Below are 20,181 nucleotides of genomic sequence, written 5' to 3' on the forward strand. Positions count from 1 at the left end.
CTTGGATTGCCAGGCCACGGACACCATGAAGTTGCCCCCTTCAGATGGACATTGCAGAGCCATCCAAGGTTCCCCAAACCTGCAGGAGGTAAACCTGACTATGGCATGCAAAGACCTCAAAATCAGACTCCAGCTCCACTCAGCTTCTGTGGACACTCCAAATGGATAGTCCATCCTTCCTTCCTTCCTTTTTTCCTTCCTTCCTTCCTTCCTTCCTTCCTTCCTTCCTTCCTTCCTCCCTTCTTTCTTTCCTCCTTCCTTCCTTCTTCCCTTCTTGCCTTTCTTTCCCTTTCTTTCCTCCCTTTCTCTTACCTTCCTCCCTTCTTTCCTTCATCCTCCGTCTCTTCCTTTCTTTCTCTTTCCTTCCTCCCTTCCTTTCCTTTCTTCCTTCCTGTCCTTCCTTCCTTTCCTTCCTCCCTCCTTCATTCTCTTTCTCATTCTCTCCCCCTTCTCCCTCTGTCTCCTGTCTTCTCCCTCTGTCTCCTTCCCTCTCCCTCTCTTTCTTCTTTCCCTTTCTCTCTTCTTCCTTCATGTAGTACTAAGCACTGAACCCAGGGCCTCATGCTTACTAGGCAGGCACTCTACCGCTTAATCCATGCCCCAAACCCCCAGTCCTTTTGCTCTTAGTTTGTTTTCCAGATTAAGGTGTCATGAAAGGAACTCTGCCCCAGCTGGCCTCGAACAGAGATCCAGCCGAGCCACTGGGAACATGGGTGTGTCCCACCCCACAGCTGGTTTTCAAGAAACAGTCTCATTAACATTTGCCTGGACTGGACTCAAACCATGCTTCTTTTGTCTCTGCCTCCCAAGTAGAGGCAGGATTGTAGGCTTGAGCCATCCTGCCTAGCATCTGTTTGGATACAAATGTCCACAGACAGAGACTAGATAAACAGCCAGTGACGTGTTTACAGAATGTAATTCTGTGTACTAATAGAAGAGAACCAACTATTGATATTGGCCTCTCCCAACCAAAACAGAGTAAAGCCAACACAGATATCACATTTAGTCTAAGAAGCAATGTCCAGGCAGTAAATACCATAGTGTTCCATATAGACAAAGGGCAATGACAAACAGATCAATGGTGTTTGGTGGTTTTTGTGCCCAAAGTGGTTGGCTTGGTTAATGACTCAGGTAGGCACAGCACAGGAGAGAGTGCCCGGGTGCTGGAAATGTGCGCTAGATCTTGGTCTGGGTGGTAATTCTAGAAGCATATTGACATGCAAAACTTGACCAAGATGCACATTGGATATTTGGGTCCCTCACAATGTGTAAAATAAACTACAGCTGATTCCAGTTACTTCCAAGACACAGTAAGCCTACACATATTCCCACGCCTCTGCTCCAACCTCTATGTCTCATTAGTCACCTCCTTTGTAAACCCCTGTGTGATTCAAGGATCCACCAAAGTACCTTTTCTTCTGTGAAGCACTCCTTCCCTTCTCCCTGTCCAATGGGAATATGAAATCCCCAAAATATTAAAGCCCTTCCCCACCCCCCACCCCCACCCCCACCTCCCATAACAGGAATCTGAGTTCCCAGGAGCAGGCCATACCTGGCTGAACCAGGACCTGATCAGTGGGTTTGCACAACAGATTCCTGGAAACAGGCATGCGTAATTCACTTTAGGCCAAAACCACAAAGTTGTAAAACTGCACCCTCCAGCCACTGTCACCCAGGACCCTACTTAAGTCCCTTCACCCAGGCCCCCCAGCATGCTTCATGACTCCTGACTCTCCTTGGGTCCCCTTGGCACCCCACTTCAACATTCCATTAAAGTGGATCTGGTCTATTGAGGTCCAAGTCTCTGCCTGCTTTCATTCTTCTCACCCTTTCAAAGTCACTCTTTTTCCTAACACTCACTACTGATACCTAAAATGAATTGTAGCATCTGCCTCAGTTCTTCACCACCAGAACCTATAATTAGACTGTGAGCTCGTTAATGTTTGTTTTTCCTTTTTTGACCAGTCCTGGGGCTTGAACTCGGGGCCTGGGTGCTGACCCTGGGCTTTTTTTTTTTTTTTTTTTGCCAGTCCTGAGGCATGAACTCAGGGCCTGAGCACTGTCCTTGACTTCTTCTTTCTCTCTCTCTCTCTCTCTCTCTCTCTCTCTCTCTCTCTCTCTCTCTCTCTCTCTCTCGCTCTCGCTCTCTCTCGCTCTCTCTCTCTCGCTCTCTCGCCACAGAACCACTTCTGGCATATTCCCAGCCCCTGACCTTGGGCTTTTTTGTTCAAGAATAGTGTTCTACCACAGCTCCATTTCTGGCCTTTTTTTTTTTAGTTTAGTGGAGTTAAGAGCCTCGTGGACTTTCCTGCTTAGGCTGGCTTTGAGCCACAATCCTCAGATCTCAACTTTCTGTGTAGCTAGGATTACAGATGTAAGCCACCAGCACCTGACTCAGTTGTGTGTGTGTGTGTGTGTGTGTGTGTGTGTGTGTGTGTGTGTGTGATTGGATTGAACCCAGTGCCACATGCGTCCTCCAGGGTAGGATGAGGCAGGGGCTCTGGAAGCAGGTTTTCCTACATTCACTATAGCTTAAGGCTTCTCCCCTGTTTACATTCTCCAGTGCAGGATGAAATGGGATCTCTGGAAGACTTTCCACATTACTGCAGCTGTATGGTTTCTCTGCTCTCCAGGGCCACTCAAGGTGGGACTTCCGTGAGAAGGCTTCCCCACACTCACCACACATGGAGTGCTTCTCACCCATGTGGGTGTGCTGGTATTACATGAAATAGGACTTATGCAAGAAGCTTTTCCACACTCAGAACAACTTGAAGGGTTCTCTCCAGCAGGTATCAGCTCAAGCACAGAGAGACCTGTATTAGGGGACACCATGTATGCTATGGGTTTCCCTTTCATTATATAAAAGGCAAAGATATGGCTGGGAATATGGCCTAGTGGCAAGAGTGCTCGTCTCATATACATGAAGCCCTAGATTCGATTCCTCAGCACCACATATATAGAAAAAAGATGGAAGTGGCGCTGTGGCTCAAGAGGTAGAGTGCTAGCCTTGAGGAAAAAGAAGCCAGGGACAGTGCTCAAGCCCTGAGTTCAAAGCCCAGGACTGGCCAAAAAAAGGTGGGGGGAAGATAGATTAGGAAAAATGAGGCCTGGTGGTAAACTGCAGCCAGAAACTCAGAAATAAACAAGGCATTTAAAAATACAGAAGCACTACCATTTTTGTTTATAACAGAGACAACAGGATGCACTCCTTACTTCAAGAATTAGCATCTGTTTGGTGGCAGGATGCATTTCTTCCTGAGAGAAATGCCAAAGCATTAAACAGAGTTACTGAACCAGGAACTCAGAATGTATTCTACCATCTCTCCCTTTGAGTATCTCTCCCCCATTAGAGTATGCTTTTGCCTTTCTGCTTGTCTGCTTGGTCGCTTACTCAAGCTCTGTCAAGTTTTCTTGCCATTATAACTTGTCCAGAAATTCTTATTTTGTGATTGAAGTCAATGACCTTAAGTGGAGAGTCCCTATTTCTAAAAGGAAACTTCACAATCCCTCACCTAGACCCAATGACAAGGTAAGTCTTTCTCCTGGCCCCTCTCTCCTGAACACTGTCCCTACAGAATCTGTCATCTCTGTGCACCTAATAATAGACAATGAATTTTGATCTGCACAAGAAGATTTTTCCACACTGGGGACATTTGTGAGGTTTCTTAGCACCACTGGGTTCCCACTCAACAGTTACAGCTATCTGCATCTTAACTGAAAGTTCTTCTGTACTGGGTACACTCCCCAGGGTTCAGTGTAGAGGATGGAGTCTCAAGCTTACAGTAGAGAAGTAACTTCCCAGGGATGTTACACTCAAATCTCCTCAAGGTAGGCAATGGCAGTGAACTCCACACTCAGCTCCAAACTCTCTCCACACAAGCCACGTGTGTGGGCCTGCTGCATGTGTGGAATAAGGTGTATGGTCACAGAGAATTTTATTCCAAATCTTTTACAGATACTGAGCACTTTGTTAGTTAATTTTTTCCCATCTGCAACTTGCCCACCATGTTTGTTTCAATGTTTCTGAACTCTGTCTACCTGGGTATCAACTTCCCAAACTTCTAGAAAGAGAATAGAGCAAAATGTTTCATATTTCTAATATTATATCATAGATTCATTTCAGAAATGTTGTGAGGAAGGACTTATTTGGAGATTTCAAGCTCATTTGCCCAGACTGAAAATAGCAACTGGGCATGGTTCCTCACACCTATAATACCAGCTACATAGAAGGTGGAAATTGGGAAGACAATAGTTCAAAGACAGTGCAACTAAGTCAGTGATATCCCAACCAACAAGATAGGCATAGTGGTTCACACCTGTAGTCACAGCTACTAGGAATGAGACATAGGTAGGAGGACCATGCTCCTAGGCCAGCCCTGAATAAATATGTGAAACCTGATACAAAAAAATAACTGAAACCAGAAAGTTCTAACAGTGTACAGCTCAGCAATAGCAAGTAAAAGCTTTGAATTTAAAATCCTAGTACCACCAAAACGAAAAAGGTCCTCCTCACTCCTCTCCCATCTACATACAGGAGATGACTTTGTACTAGGAAAGCAAGTCAGGTTTCAGAGACTGTCTCCTCTAAGCAACCTGCTAAAGTTAGGACATTCCCATGCAGATGCTTAGCAAGAGGGAAGGAGTCAGAAAAGTGGGAGGAGCCATAGAGTCCTGAATAATCATTTGGAGTGTAAGCGGTATGTGCATAACAGATTGTACAAACAGATCAGAGGGCCCTTCTGAATCAAACTTCTCCCTATACCTTGAAAACCTTTATTGAACTTTGATCTGAATTGGATGGATTATATTTACTATAATCAACAAAAGTTTGTCAACTATACCAGAAATGCAATCAGAGAAATACCCAAGTAACTTGATGCTACCAGCTGCATGGCCTAGGAGAAAAGGCTAGCATTTGACATGATACTGAAAAGTTCAGGGGGAGGTCTATGTGATGATTGGGGTGTGATGTTGTACCTGTATACCAAACAATACCACTCCTGGCAAGATTATAACTAAGGCATGGCAAAACTTGATCATCCAACTTCCTTGCACTGTAATTGTCAGCTGGACGCTCACAGCCAGCCCTGTCAAAAATGGGAGTCTTTGCCTCCTCCAATGGAAGTTAAAGGACAGCAGATCCGACCCTCCTCGGCAGGGACCTTTCTTGGATGGTTAGAGAGCGTTCCATAAAAGCCAAGCGGACCACCCTGCGGTGTGCCTGCTTGACAGTGGGTGGGATGGCCATACCCAGAAGTAAAATGCCTTGACGAGATCTCCTTTGCCACTCCAGCGTCGTATTCCCAACCAGAGAGCCACCCACTGCCAACACAGGGAGGAGGAGTTGGGGGACGTGGAAGTGAGGACTTTTGTGAAAGTGAGCGGCGGCGTCCGGATGGCCAGTGCCTCCAGCACAGCGCCTTTGTGCAGTGGAACGAAGTAGGGATTTGTAGGACGGTCCCTAAACTTAATTTCGCATAGACTTTTGGGAAATAGAGTCCCGGTACCTGCTCTGGGCTCGGCAGGGAGCCTCGAGTGCCAACTTCCGGTGTGCTCCTGCGCAAGCGCATGTCGTCCTGCGTGCGCATCTGCGCTTGCGCGGCTCCGACGCATTACCCAGGTTTCCTGTCCGTGCCGCGGTCATCTCAGCCCTCACTCCCGGACTCTGGCCTCCGGTGGGCGAGGGTCGCGAAGCCTGAGAAGCTGAGGGGCGAGTGGCCGGGCCCGGCACCCGGCTAGCGCGACCGCCCGGACCAGAACTGGCCAGCTCGGCGGAGGCTCGAGCCCGTAGCGCGAACACCAAGACCTTGGCGGGGACCCGAGTGGCCGGTCCATCAGTGGGGGCAGCGGCGGGCAGCGGGGCACCAGGTGGGTGCGGCGTTGCTGCGGGTCGGTGAATCTCCAGAGGCTCAGGCCAGGCCCGGAGAGGGACGTCCCCCTCGAACGCGTTCCCCAGGCCTAGACCCGCCGCTCGGGAGGTGAAGGCCTGGCGAGGGGACCGGCGGTGGCCACGGGGACGGACCTTGGAGAGCTCCAGGAAGGGCGGGAAGTCGTAGCCCTGAGAACCGGGTGCACGGGGCCTGCGTACAGCCAGCGCCCGGCGAGCACACAGGTTCGGGATGGTGATGGCCTGGATCCCCAGAAGGCAGGTGGGGTGAAGGCGGAGCCGCTGCGCGTGCCCGGGTACTTTATGGGGGGTCTGACCAGCCGGGTTCTACTCCTCTCTCCTCTCCCTGACGCCCCTTCTTCCTGCATCGCCTACTACACGTTCCCCGGGGGTCTGTAGGTGCATCTTGGCTCTTTGTGCTGATTTCCCCCGATAGAGTCACTGTGTGGGGCAGGAGAAGTCTATTGTATTGCTTGTGTTGATGGACTGGGGCAGGTAGATGACAGTGCTTGGAGTGGTTATAGGGTTAAAGTCCGAAGGCAGTCTGTCCATTGTGGTCTAGTTTTTCTTTCTTTCTTCATTGCTTTCTTTTGTTCTTGTGTTTGTGTTGGTCGGTCCTGGGGCTTGAACTCAAGGTCTGGGAGCTTTTTCTGAACTTTTTTTTTCCCCCCTCAAGGCTAGAGCTCTACACTTGAGTCACAGCTCCACTTAGGGCTTTTTTGGATGTCAGTTGGAAATAAGAGTCTCATGGAGTTTCCTGTCTGGGCTGACTTTGAACTGTGATCCTTAGATCTTAGTCTCCTGAGTAGTTAGATTTACAGGCATGAGCCACAGGTGCCCTGGTTTGGTCTAGTTTTCTTAAATGCAACAAACCAAATTTAGGCAAAGAACTTGAGAAGTAAAGGAAAAAATGAACCATTCCTTATGCCCAGGCTGGCCTCTAGAATGCAGAGTACAGAAAGGCACTACCATACCAGGCATTAATTCGATTTCTGAGATCTCAAATTCTCTATTCATGTGATTGTCTGATTTTAAGCAATTTGAAGAAAAGATAAATTGGAGGTGTGGCCAGTGGCCCAGTGTTTGTGCAAAGCCCAGGTTTGATGTCAGCACCACAAAACAAAACAGAAAATAGGAATATTCCAAAGGAATTTTATTCTTTGTTTTGTGCCTTGTGTTTAATGGTGTCTGAGTACAGTATTTAGAAAGAAGTTCTTTGTTTGTATTCATCTTTGAGAGCCTAAGATGTCTGTTTTTCACCTGCTGGTGTTGGGATTAAAAAGGTATGCGCTGGCTGGGAAGTGGTAGAGTGCTTGCCTAGTGCATGAAGCCCTGGGTTCGATTCCTTAGTACCACCTAAACAGAAAAAGCAGGAAGTGGAGTTGTGGCATAAGTGGTAGAGTGCTAGCTAGTCTTGAGCAAAAAGAAGCCAGGGACAGTGTTCAGGCCCCGAGTTCAAGCCCCAGGACTGGCCAAAAAAAAAAAAAAAAGTGTGTGCTTTCTCCATGTCATCTGTTTGTCCCTTTCTGAGAATCGCCTGGGTATTTCATCTGGTGGTTGGGCCATTTAGCTTCTGACCCAGTGATCTGCTCTTACCATAGGTCCACCATCAGCTTCTGGACAGTTTTCCAAGAGCAGTGGAAAATGAACAAATTGAAGGTAAGTTGTCCTGTGGACTGCCTTGCACTCTCCTTTGTAATGAATTTGATGAGCCTTATGAAGATCTGTTCTTCAGAATAGTAATTAGAAATAGAGGAAAGACAGTGCATAAAATTCAGTCAGAGGGACTGATAATATGGCCTAGTGGTAGAGTGCTTGCCTTACATACATGAAGCCCTGGGTTCGATTCCTCACCACCACATATATAGAAAAAGCCAGAAGTGGCACTGTGGCTCAAGTGGTAGAGTGCTAGCCTTGAGCAAAAAGAAGCTAGGGACAGTGCTCAGACCCTGAGTTCAAGCCCCAGGACTAGCAAAAAAAAAAAAAAAATCAGTCAGAGGAGATTTACACTGAGTCTTTTGTCAGGATCTTTTGTGTAAGTGAATGATAACATTAGGTCTGATGTAGTTAAGTTGCTAAAATGATGTGATGTTCTTGATAGTCGTAGAAAAGGAAAAATTATATCATTTCATCATTTGTATCAATTGTTACTCATATGTTTGGAAGATTTCCCAGGACTTGGAACATTTTTCTCTATTAAAGTTGATCAGATTGTGAACAGCTTCCTGATAACCATTATATCACTGTTATGTGTGTCTTGTGTTTTGATTGGTTTGGTGGTCCTGCAGATTGAACTCCTTATTGTCAACTACCCAAGGTGACCTTGGTAGCACTGTGAGAGTTTTCTACATTGACTTGCTCAATCTAGAGGTAAAATTGAAGGCAAGGGAGAACGACTAAATATTTCTTGTCTATCTTTCTAGGGTTGCACAAAAATACATCCGCTTAGAAAGATTTCATTCTACATTCACATTTCATTTCTCAGCATTTTAGTTCCCACTAAGCACTTTCCTGATTCTGTCAGTAACTTAAATACAGTCAAGTCCAGTAGATAATCTCACATGATCTTTCATCTGCTTTTATACCTGACTTTTAAGCTCATACTTTTTTTTTTTTTTTTTTTTTTTTTTTTTGGCCAGTCCTGGGCCTTGGACTCAGGGCCTGAGCACTGTCCCTGGCTTCTTCCCGCTCAAGGCTAGCACTCTGCCACTTGAGCCACAGCGCCGCTTCTGGCCGTTTTCTGTATATGTGGTGCTGGGGAATCGAACCTAGGGCCTCGTGTATCCAAGGCAGGCTCTCTTGCCACTAGGCTATATCCCCAGCCCGTAAGCTCATACTTTTGTCATGGCATCTTTTTCTCTTCTCTTCTCTTTTTTTTTTTTTTGCCTTACAAAAAATTCATCCAGAGGCTGGGGCTATAGCTCAGTGGTAATAAACATGATAGGGAAGTTTATTAGGAAAGAAATAAGATGGAGGAAGGAGATTATAATTACACGACATGATGCCATGAGAAGATAACACTGCATTTTTAGCCATCTTTAGGATACAGACAAGAGCATAAGTGTTACCAGTAGTGTTAATGAGACTGTCAGGGATGAGGTTTCCCATCCAGGTCTTGGTTACAGGCCTTCAATTCCTAAGAGTTGAGCAGGATATAGGCAGGCAGCAGCGAAGTATAGGTTGAAAGCAAAAGTACATCCCTAAGAAAGAGCAAGGATGAACTGAGTTGGAGTGCTTGCAGCCTGGAGGTATGACATGCCCTCCTGCCCTTAAGAGGAGGTCAATCAATAAAAGCAGATGATTGGATGAGTCTAAGGCAGTCTTTCATTTGGCATGAACTCTGATGGACAAGTTAATTGACAAGTGAAATTTAGGTAACAGATGGCCTGATAGAGATTGGGTAGTCTCCAGCTAGGATCCTGTACATCATTGGACTATTATGCAGTCACTATCCTTATCCCTGTACATGTGCACTAAATAAGGGCTCTACTTTGGTGGGTACACATCCCAGTTATCAGCCACAGGAATTTTATCGCCACCTTGTTTATGGTGGTCTCTAGGCAGTCCTTGTGAGTAGTCTTGGGATTGTGGATTGATCCCTGTGCTAGTCTTGTAAGCGGCCCTGGAAACCATGAGCCCTGTTCCTATGTCTCTGTCTCTGTAGAACACTTAGCTGACAGGATCATAGTAACACATACACACCACCTGTGTAACAGGAGGAAAGGAAGGTGGACAGTCCCTCAGCTTTCCAGTTTTCCATGTAAAGCAGAGGATCTGGGGCTGGGAATATGGCCTAGTGGCAAGAGTGCTTGCCTCATATACATGAGGCCCTGGGTTCGATTCCTTAGCACCACATATACAGAAAATGGCCAGAAGTGGCGCTGTGGCTCAAGTGGCAGAGTGCTAGCCTTGAGCAAAAAAGAAGCCAGGGACAGTGCTCAGGCTCCTGAGTTCACGGCCCAGGACTAGCCAAAAAAAAAAAAAGAATCTCATGGACTTTTCTGCCCAGACTGGGCAGATATCAGCCTCCTGAGTAGCTAGGATTATAGGCGTGAGCCTCCAGCACCTGTCTCATGAGGGACACTTTGGCTAAACCCAAACCATAGTACAATTTATTAGAATTCAATCTTGTTCCAGTGATTTGTAATGTCCCCATTATCCTTTAGTCATAACTCTTTCTAGTTTTACTCTGGTCTGTCTATATTCATAATATTATTATCAAGCCTATATATAAGGTGTGAGTTTGGAGGGGGGAGGCTAGATATTGAATCCAAGTCCTCATGTGTGTTATATTCTCCCACTGAGCTGTCTCCCCAACAATTTTAATCATAGCTATAATCCAACCAAAGGCCTAATATCCAATATATACAAGGAGCTCAAGAAACTAACCCCTCCCAAACTTAATACACCAATTACTAAATGGGCAAAGGAGCTAAGAAGAGACTTCTCAGAAGAAGAGGTAAGAATGGCAAAGAAACACATGAGGAAACGCTCATGATCCCTGGCCATAAAGAAAATGCAAATCAAATCAAGAGATTCCATCTCACCCCAGTAAAATTGTCCGGCACTTTTAATTCAAAGAAACAACAAATGTTGACAGGCATGTGGGTGAAAAGAAACCCTACTGCACTGTTGGTGGGAATGCAAACTAGTACAACCACTCTGGAAAGTAGTCTGGAGGGTCCTCAAAAAAACTAAACCAATTATCCCTATGACCCATGCCACTCCTTAGCATCTACTCTGAGCATCATGAGCCAGGATATGATAAGGACACCTGCACATCCATGTTTATTGCTACACTGTTCACAATAGCCAAGATAATGGAAATAACCCAGATGCCCCACAAGAGATGAGTGGATCCAAAAAATATGGCACTCATATACAATGGCATTTTACACAGCCATTAGAAAGCATAAAATAATAGCATTTGCAAGGAAATGGATGGAACTAGAACAAATCATGTTAAGTGAGGTAAGCCAAGATCAGAGAGACAAACAGTATATGTCCTCCCTGATATGGAGAAGTTAGATCTAAAATGCACTGGGATGTGACAAATTACACAGGATTTTATGTTCTTACATACAGACCAAACGAAGATAGTCTTAGGAGAGAATTACAAAGGTGTAGTACCCACACACCTCTTCACATATATATACAAACTCCAAAGATGTGGAAACAAAGGACTTTTTTCTTATTTTTTTTCTGATGATTCTGTATTCTTTACCTTATGTAAGGTGTATTCATTTGCACATCTCTGGGAGGGTGGGAGGAGAGCACAGAATCTGAAGGAAAAGAGTGAAAAAGTGCAGCAGTGGAGTGCACTGGACATTGATGAAATGAACTATGCAACTCGTGGGTGGAGATAGGAGGGAAGAAATGGGAGAGAATGAGGGAACAGATTACACTGTACAACAGGAAATATGCGTATTACCTACCGTATGTAAATGTAACCCCCCGTATATCACCTCTAAAATAGTATGTTTTTTATCCGATAGTATTACGCTGCCTTCATAGCTTGTTTTTCTCTGAAGTTTTCCTAGCTGTTCTCAAACGACCACCACTGCCACTCCCACCCTACCACCCCCAATAGGAACTTTTGTGTCAACTTCTCATTCCAGGAAAGACTGCTTTGGTATTTCTAATAGGATCGTGTTTTATAAAGTAACTTAGGGTAACTGACATCTTTGTGATAAGAGCTTATTTTTGTGTTGTTATTATAAACCCAACATATACCTGCATTCTATCTTTTTACCTATTTCTAGGTAAGAAGGGCTATTAACTTGTGTGTGTAAAAATTTCTCTGTATGTAGTTATCCATAGTAGTGGAAAGTAATTTAAGAGGCACTGGTGGCTCATGCCTGTAACCCTAGGTACTCAGGAGACTAAGCTCTGAGGATCATGGTTCAAAGCCATCCAGGCAGGAGAGTCCATGCAACTCTTATCTCCAGGTAATCTCAAGGAAACTGGAAATGGCACTGTGGTTCAAAGTGGTAGAGTACTAGCCTTGAGTAAAAAGAGCTCAGTGACAGTGCCCAGGCCTCTAGTTCAAGCCCACGACCAACAAAAATAATAACTTTATATGCTGTTACATAACAATTACTTTACTGAATTGGATTTGTCATCAAGTCTGTGGATTCCCATGTCATCTGCACATGGGAATAGTTTTTGTTTTTTGTTTTTTGTTTTGTTTGTTTTTTTTTGCCAGTCCTGGGCCTTGGACTCAGGGCTTGAGCACTGTCGCTGGCTTCTTTTTGCTCAAGGCTAGCACTCTGCCACTTGAGCCACAGCGCCACTTCCGGCCATTTTCTATATATGTGGTGCTGGGGAATCGAACCCAGGGCTTCATGTATACGAGGCAAGCACTCTTGCCACTAGGCCATATTCCCAGCCCCATGGGAATAGTTTTTCATTTCTTTTTTTTTTTTTTTTGGTGGCCAGTCCTGGGCTTTGAACTCAGGGCCTGAGCACTGTCCCTGGCTTCCTTTTGCTCAAGGCTAGCACTCTACCACTTGAGCCGCAGCGCCACTTCTGGCCATTTTCTATATATGTGGTGCTGGGGAATCGAACCCAGGGCTTCATGTATACGAGGCAAGCGCTCTTGCCACTAGGCCATATTCCCAGCCCTGGGAATAGTTTTTCCCATATCAGTTTTATGCCTCTAATTGTGTTCTCGTCCTTTATTAAAGATAATGACCATTACACCTTGTTACTGATTTTGATGGGTTTGTATGTCATTTCCCTTCTGCTGTCTCTGCCACACTGCTACAGCCAGGGAGTTCTCAACCAGTTCCTCTGTATGCTCCTGGGTTCATTTCTCTGTTACCCAGTCTCTGTACTACTTGCAGGAGCCCCAGGAAATATTCAAGGGCTTGTCTGGAGTCTGGCAGCTTTGCCTACCATACTGCAGCCCCGATATAAAGCATGGTCCATGGCTCCTGCTTCTTTTGTCTCCTTCTCTGTACCTTGGATTTCCTGCTGTGGAACCTTTGCATTTCAGTGCTCTTAGGAAAATGGAATTCTTTTTTTTCCTTGTGTTTAAATTGACCTTTCTTTGTAAGGCAGGAAAATAACTGTGTATGTTTGATTTACCTTGTTGAGTTAGAATTGATCCTTGTCAGTTGTCAGAATCCATCCTTAGGAAAGTGCCCTCTTGTTGTGTTTTGGCCTATTTTCTGTACTAACCTCTTAAACATTGACACTGCTTCAGTTTTTACCATCAGTACTTTCCTCTTTAATCTTGTGGAATACACAATTCATTAAAGGAAGATTTTTGAAACCTAATTACAGCATAAAATTAAAAGAATTGAAGTCACTTTTGTTAGTCTTCTCTTCACCTTGCATACATCACTCATAGCACTTGTGGGTATTCATTCAGTCAAACATTTATGTCATTGCAAGAAGGAAATGTTTGAAATAAGATATTTACGGTAAGGAAGTAAGAATTTAACCATGTAACTGGCCAGAGGTAACTATCTATCTGCAAGAATGAAAGAAGCAAAATGATTCAAAGAGCTGACTGTGTGACAACAGCACAGCAGTGAGAGGAAAGACCTCAGTTGGGTGCTCAATCATGAAGGGACCCAAAAGGGGAGAGAATAGCCAGCAAAGGAGAAACTAACCAGGAGTAAAACACACGTGTTTGTTTACACATACATTGCCTCATTGGAGCTTTTCAAGAGCAAGAATGGTGCTTTACTTGCTCATACACTCATACACTCATCATATATCTCCAAAACTCAGATGATCCAAGGAGAAAATGGAAACTAGATTGGGTTTTATTCTTACTGTTTTTATATCTTATATATTAAAAACTTCAAAGGCAATATTCTTCCACTGTGCTTTGTTTTCCTTCCACTGAAATAGACAATATTCATGGTCAGCTGTGCCTGTTAGCTTGGGAAAATCTTGTGTTTTTCATGTCACCCAACTGTGATCATTGCAGGGACCAGTGTCTTTCAATGATGTGGCTGTGGACTTCACCCAGGAGGAGTGGCAACAGCTGGATGCTGATGAGAAGACAATGTACAGGGATGTGATGCTGGAGAATTACAGCCACCTCATCTTCCTGGGTGAGGACAGCTTGCTTTCTATGAAATACTTTCAGTGCAGTGATTTTCTTTCTGAGCTTGAAGAAACAAATGCTAGTAGCCTTTAGTTCCTTTAGGGCAGAGGTTGAATGTTTCTTTTCCATTGAAAGGTTCTAATTTTGATAAAGTAAGAAATGGGGCCTTGGGATTAGGAATGTGGCTTAGTGGTCGAGTGCTTGCCTAGCATGCATAAAGCCCTGTGTTCGATTCCTCAGTACCACATAAACAGAAAAAGCTGGAAGTGGCACTGTGGCTCAAGAGGCAGAGTGCTACTAGCCTTGAGCAAAAGAAGCTTAGGGACATTGCTCAGGCCCTGAGTTGAAGCCCCAAGACTGGCCCAAAAAAAAGAGGCCTTAGCTAGGCACTGGTGGCTCATGCCTGTAATCCTAGTTACTCAGAAGGCTGAGATCTGAGGATCAGGGTTCAAAGCCATTCCAGGCAGGAAAGTCTATGAGACTCTTATCTCCAATTAATCACCTAAAAAGCAGGAAGTGGGACTGTGATTTAAGGGGTAGATTGCCAGCCCTAAGCAAAAGGAGCTCAAAGTGCACATTAAAGTCCGAGGGCCAGCAGCAAGAAAAGGAGGGTGGACCTTTATTGTGCAATCTGTAAGGCAGCACCCTCTGCACCACAGAGATTCCAAAGCCAGCCAGCTGACTCAAGTGCTTATCCACTTTTTGTTAACAGGGTATGACTTTACCAAACCAAACATGATCATTAAATTGGAGCAGGGTGAAGAACCATGGATGATAGAAAATGACTTTCCCTCTCAAAATCACCCAGGTAAGTGAATAGAGTCACTTTTAAAAAAATGATTAGGGGCTGGGGATATAGCCTAGTGGCAAGAGTGCTTGCCTCGTATACATGAAGCCCTGGGTTCGATTCCCCAGCACCACATATACAGAAAATGGCCAGAAGTGGCGCTGTGACTCAAGTGGCAGAGTGCTAGCCTTGAGCAAAAAGAAGTCAGGGACAGTGCTCAGGCCCTGAGTCCAAGGCCCAGGAATGGGGAAAAAAAAAAAAAAATGATTAGGGGCTGGGAATATGGCCTAGCAGCAGTAGGGTGCTTGCCTCACATACGTAAAGCCCTGGTTTCGATTCCTCAGCCCCACATATATAGAAAAGGCCAGAATGGTGCTGTGGCTCAAGTGCTAGCCTTGAGGAAAAAAAGAAGCCAAGGACAGTGCCCAGGCCCTGGGTCCAAGCCCCAGGACTGGCAAAAAAAAAAAAAGATTATCCCAGTTCCTGTAGGAACTTGATGTTTAATGTTTTACACCAAATGTAACCCACTGGTATGGAAACTCTTGTATGTATTCAGAATGAATAATTATTATGATAGGAACATAACTAGTTTGGACAACTGTAAATCAGCATATCCAAACAAAATTAATGGCTAAATATAGTAAGTATTATATCATAAAACGTTTCTAAGCCCTGGCTGTTATATAAATGGAAAGGAACGTGAGGTTTTAGAGTATTTGGATTTGTGTGTAGGGTAGAAAAAAAGATTTGGGAAGTATCTACTTGAATATCACCTTGCATATATGACCATTAACTATTCTTCCACTCAACCCCATTTTCTGAGTCTACTTCTTCCTGAATTTAGCACCTTCCAGTAACTTCTCTATTCATTTTCTAGGTTTGTTTCACCTTTTCTAGAGAGTTTAAAAATAATATTTGTAAAGTAGTAAATGTGCTTATATAATTTGAATTTGCTGTGTGTGTGTATGTGTGTATACACTAGTCCTAGGGCTTGAACTCAGGGCCCAAGCACTGTCCCAGCAGAGTTTTTTTGTTTTTGCTTTTGTTTTTTGCTCAAGGCAAGTATTCTACCACTTGAGTCACAGCTCCACTTGTGGCTGTTTGGTTAATTATAAATAAGAGTCACAGACCTTCCTGCCTGAGCTGGCTTTGAACCATCTTCAGTTCTCAGCCTCCTGAGTAGCTAGGATTACTGGTATAACTCACCAGCACCAGGCTACTTACCCTTTTTCACTACTACCCCACACTCCTCCTCCCTCACAGTCACAACTTATATCTGTTACGAAGCAAAGAGAAAAGAGACCTGTAGACTTAGCTAGTCTTATTTGTGAAGATTGGTCCTAAAGCCAAAGACAGCCCCACAAATCAGGCCTTCAACTACCTGGCCCATTTTATAACTGTGTGTTCATCTTACTCCTTTTCAGAAGATATCTGGGAAGTTGAGGACCTGGTAGAAGGAATCCAAGAAAAAAAAGACCAACATTCAAGGCACACTGTTGCTGTCAACAACCAAATGTACGGTATAGAAGCACACATTGTTTCTTCAAGCACAGCAGCTCACAACTGTGTCTCCTGGGGGAAGAATTCCGAAACTATTTCAGGATTAATTAGCAGTGATGGAAGCTATACAAAAAAGAAACTGGATGAGTGTCTTGAATGTGGGAAAATATGTCATGAAGAGAAACCCTGTGAGTTTAATGAGAATGGAGATACCTGTCCTCAAAGTGAAGAAAGTAGTTTGCAGAAAGTTAACATTTTGAAGAGACCTTTGAAGTATGAGTGTGTGCAAGCTTTAGACACTGAAGCTGTACTCATTGCTCATGACAGAGCTTATATGGAAGAAAAGCCCTATGAATGGAACCATTCCAGACCAGACTTTATCCAGATGTCAAATTTTAATGCATATCAGAGATCACAAATGGAAATGAAACCCTTTCAATGCACAGAATGTGGAAAGTCCTTCTGTAAAAAGTCAAAATTCATCATACACCAGAGGGCTCACACAGGAGAAAAACCCTATGAATGCAATGTGTGTGGGAAGTCCTTTAGTCAAAAGGGAACCCTCACTGTACACCGGAGATCACACTTAGAAGAGAAGCCCTATAAATGTAACGAATGTGGGAAAACCTTCTGTCAGAAGTTACACCTCACACAACATTTGAGAACTCATTCAGGAGAGAAACCTTATGAATGTAACGAGTGTGGGAAAACCTTCTGCCAAAAAACACACCTCACCCTACACCAGAGAAATCATTCAGGAGAAAGACCCTACCCATGTAACGAATGTGGGAAGTCCTTTTCCCGAAAGTCAGCCCTCAGTGACCATCAGAGAACGCACACGGGAGAGAAGCTTTATAAGTGTACTGAGTGTGGGAAATCCTACTACCGCAAGTCTACACTGATTACACATCAGAGAACACACACAGGAGAGAAGCCCTATCAGTGTAGCGAGTGTGGGAAGTTCTTTTCCCGGGTGTCATACCTCACTATACATTATAGGAGTCATTTAGAAGAGAAACCGTATGAGTGTACTGAATGTGGCAAAACCTTTAATCTAAATTCAGCCTTCATCAGGCATCGGAAAGTACACACAGAAGAGAAACTCGGCGAATGCAATGAATGTAGGAAATTCTCTCATTTGCCCTATATTCCTGACCATCATCCAGCCAATTTAGGAGAGAAACCTTATGAATGTAATGAGTGTGGGGAAACCTTACTTGAAAATTCAGCTTTCAGTGAGCACCAGTCACTTCCAGAAGAGGAGAAAAACTATGAATGTAATATATGTGGAAAATCATTCTCTGAATTGTCGTGCTACACTGTTCATTACAGAGGTCATTCGGAAGAGAAACCCTTTGGATGTAACGAATGTGGGAAAACCTTCTCCCATAATTCATCCCTGTTTAGACATCAGCGAGTGCACACAAGTGAAAAGCCGTATGAGTGTTATGAATGTGGGAAATTCTTCTCTCAGAAGTCCTATCTCACTATTCATCATCGAATTCATTCAGGTGAGAAACCCTATGAATGCAGTAAGTGTGGGAAAGTCTTTTCCCGGATGTCAAACCTCACTGTGCACTATAGAAGCCATTCAGGAGAGAAGCCCTATGAATGTAATGAATGTGGAAAGGTCTTTTCTCAGAAGTCATACCTCACTGTGCACTACAGAACTCATTCGGGAGAGAAGCCTTACGAATGTACTGAATGTGGGAAAAAGTTCCATCACCCATCAGCCTTCACTAGCCATCAGAGAATTCATAAAAGAGAGAATCTGAATGTACTCAATGTGGTAAATTGAGACTGAAATCAATATAAAAAAAATCATTTGACTATTACAAATAGGGAAAATTCCACCAGTGAGTCAAGAAAATGTTTCTTGTTTTGCTTTTCTGGTGCCAAACCCATACCTTGAGCATGCTAGGCAAGCATTCTACCACTGAATTTCATCCCCAGCCTTCTGATCAAACAGTCATCTGAGCATTGTGCTCCTAGATGGGGAGACGCATTGACGAATAAGATCCAATTTAACCTGAATTTTCTGAGAAGAATTCCTAAGAAGCAAAGCCTTCAGCAAGACCATGTGACTCACAGGACACTAGATAATTTATACAGGAACGAATTTTATAAATATTTAATATTTATTTTGGATTCAAATTGTATTGACATATCAGGGAATCATACTAAGAAAAATCTGTCAACATGACAAATGTGGAAAACATCTTGGAAATTACTATGCTTAAAGCCATATTTCCAGTATAAACAGGTTTATTTATAGGAAAGACATAAGAAGCTATCAGTTTTGAATAAACATTGTGTGAAGTTTTAAAATCATCAGGAGTTGGTTGTGAGGACTGCACTTAGGTGTGTGACATTTCCTATTGTATTTAAAATATGCAATCTAATGCTATGCAATTTTATCAAGTTTGGGTTTGAATAACTCATGAATAGACAGTATTCTTACATTTGTATCAGAGTGGCAGAATGCCAGCAGATGTATTATTGGTGGGATGTACTACATATAAAATAGTAGATATATCTACTGGGGAAATCTTACAAGTGGATTTTTATGAAGGCCTCTTCAGTGGAGGAAGGATTGATTTTTGTTCTTATCATCTGAACTTGAGCAAAAATTATTTTTAAAAATGGTATTTTGACAAACTACATGGATAATCTGAAATTGTTTTTAAGTGTATGATGGTGAAAAAGAAGTTGCACAATTCATAGTCCAAAGTACCCCACCTATTGTGCACTCCTGTTTTCTGATCCACAAATATGTCTAGAGCACCTGTACTATCTAATTTAGAAGCTTTATCTGAATTTTTATGTCATTTAATGTGTCATTTTGTCTTTTGCCCTTTATTCTCACTGCTTTGGAATGAATTAGTATGTTTCTAGCAGTTATTTTCTGGTTGTCTCCTCTCATCCCTTGCTAGAAGACTTGGGTTACATAGCTTTCTCCACATGACATAGTAAATCAAGTATGGCTTAAGTGAATAATCATAATTCCATCTAATTGATAATATAGTGTCCCCAGTCTCCACAGAGGATACAGCCCAAAACCTCAGTGGATACTTGAAACCACAGGTAGTGTTCCTACTACACAGTAGAGACTGATTCTGCAGCAGCCAAGGCTGTGAATGCAGTGTGCCTGTAAAGCAAGAAGTCAGGTATGAAAGATCTCATCAACACAACTCAGAATGGTGTGCAATATAAGATTTACGAGTTAGGGGCTGGGAATGTGGCTTAGTGGTAGAGTGCTTACCTAGCATGCATGAAGCCCTTGGTTCGATTCCTCAGCACCACATACACAGAAAAAGCCAAAAGTGGCGCTGAGGCTCAAGTGGTAGAGTGCTAGCATTGAGTAAAAAAGCCAGGGGCAGTGCCCAGACCCTGAGTCCAAGCCCTAGGACTGGCAAAAAAAAAAAAAAAAAAAAAAAAAAGATTTATGAATTATCCATGTAATGTCTGGATCATGGTTGGCCCCAAGAAACTGAAGGTACACCTTCAGATAAGGGACTAATGCCACTTGATTGTTTTGATCACATGAGCCCATCCTGGACAAATCAAATAGACAGGATTTGTCCTGGAAAATGACCATCAAATGGGTCTTGTTCCAAGAAGGAGGGGGTTCCCAGGTTCCTATGGTACCTAATCAGTAAACCAGTAAGCTACTCAAGATGTTGAGATCTGGGCTGGGAATGTGGCCTAGTGGTAGAGTGCTTGCCTAGCATGCACAAGGCCCTGGGTTCAATTCCTCCGCACCGCATAAACAGAAAAAGCCAGAAGTGGCGCTGTGGCTCACGTGGTAGAGTGCTAGCCATGAGCAAAAAGAAGCCAGGGACAGTGCTCAAGCCCTGAGTCCAAGCCCCAGAACTGGCCAAAAAAAAAAAGTTGAGATATGAGGATCAAGGTTGGAAGCCACCCTGAGCAGGGAAGTCCATGAGA

General features: G+C 43.9%; 1 protein-coding gene across 2 annotated transcripts; it reads left to right on the forward strand.

Moving 5' to 3' along the window:
* Positions 1 to 5,633: 5,633 nt before the first annotated feature.
* Positions 5,634 to 19,133, forward strand: Rbak (RB associated KRAB zinc finger). Of its 2 annotated transcripts, XM_048329839.1 has the most exons (5): positions 5,634 to 6,112; positions 7,489 to 7,546; positions 13,830 to 13,956; positions 14,662 to 14,757; positions 16,161 to 19,133. In XM_048329839.1, exons 2-5 carry the CDS (start codon positions 7,532 to 7,534, stop codon positions 18,032 to 18,034), a joined length of 2,112 nt encoding a protein of 703 aa, XP_048185796.1. In that variant the 5' UTR covers positions 5,634 to 6,112; positions 7,489 to 7,531; the 3' UTR covers positions 18,035 to 19,133. The 2 variants fall into 2 exon arrangements, with proteins under 2 accessions (XP_048185796.1, XP_048185804.1); XM_048329847.1 differs by lacking the exon at positions 13,830 to 13,956.
* Positions 19,134 to 20,181: the final 1,048 nt, after the last annotated feature.

The sequence above is a fragment of the Perognathus longimembris genome, chromosome 1, assembly GCF_023159225.1.
Source record: "Perognathus longimembris pacificus isolate PPM17 chromosome 1, ASM2315922v1, whole genome shotgun sequence".
NCBI lineage: Eukaryota > Metazoa > Chordata > Mammalia > Rodentia > Heteromyidae > Perognathus > Perognathus longimembris.

Bases quoted from the DNA above. Each gene is read 5' to 3' on its own strand.
- Rbak (XM_048329839.1), top strand. The intron at 13,957-14,661 runs GTGAGGACAGCT...TTTTGTTAACAG, and splicing joins CAGCCACCTCATCTTCCTGG to GGTATGACTTTACCAAACCA. The intron at 14,758-16,160 runs GTAAGTGAATAG...ACTCCTTTTCAG, and splicing joins TCCCTCTCAAAATCACCCAG to AAGATATCTGGGAAGTTGAG.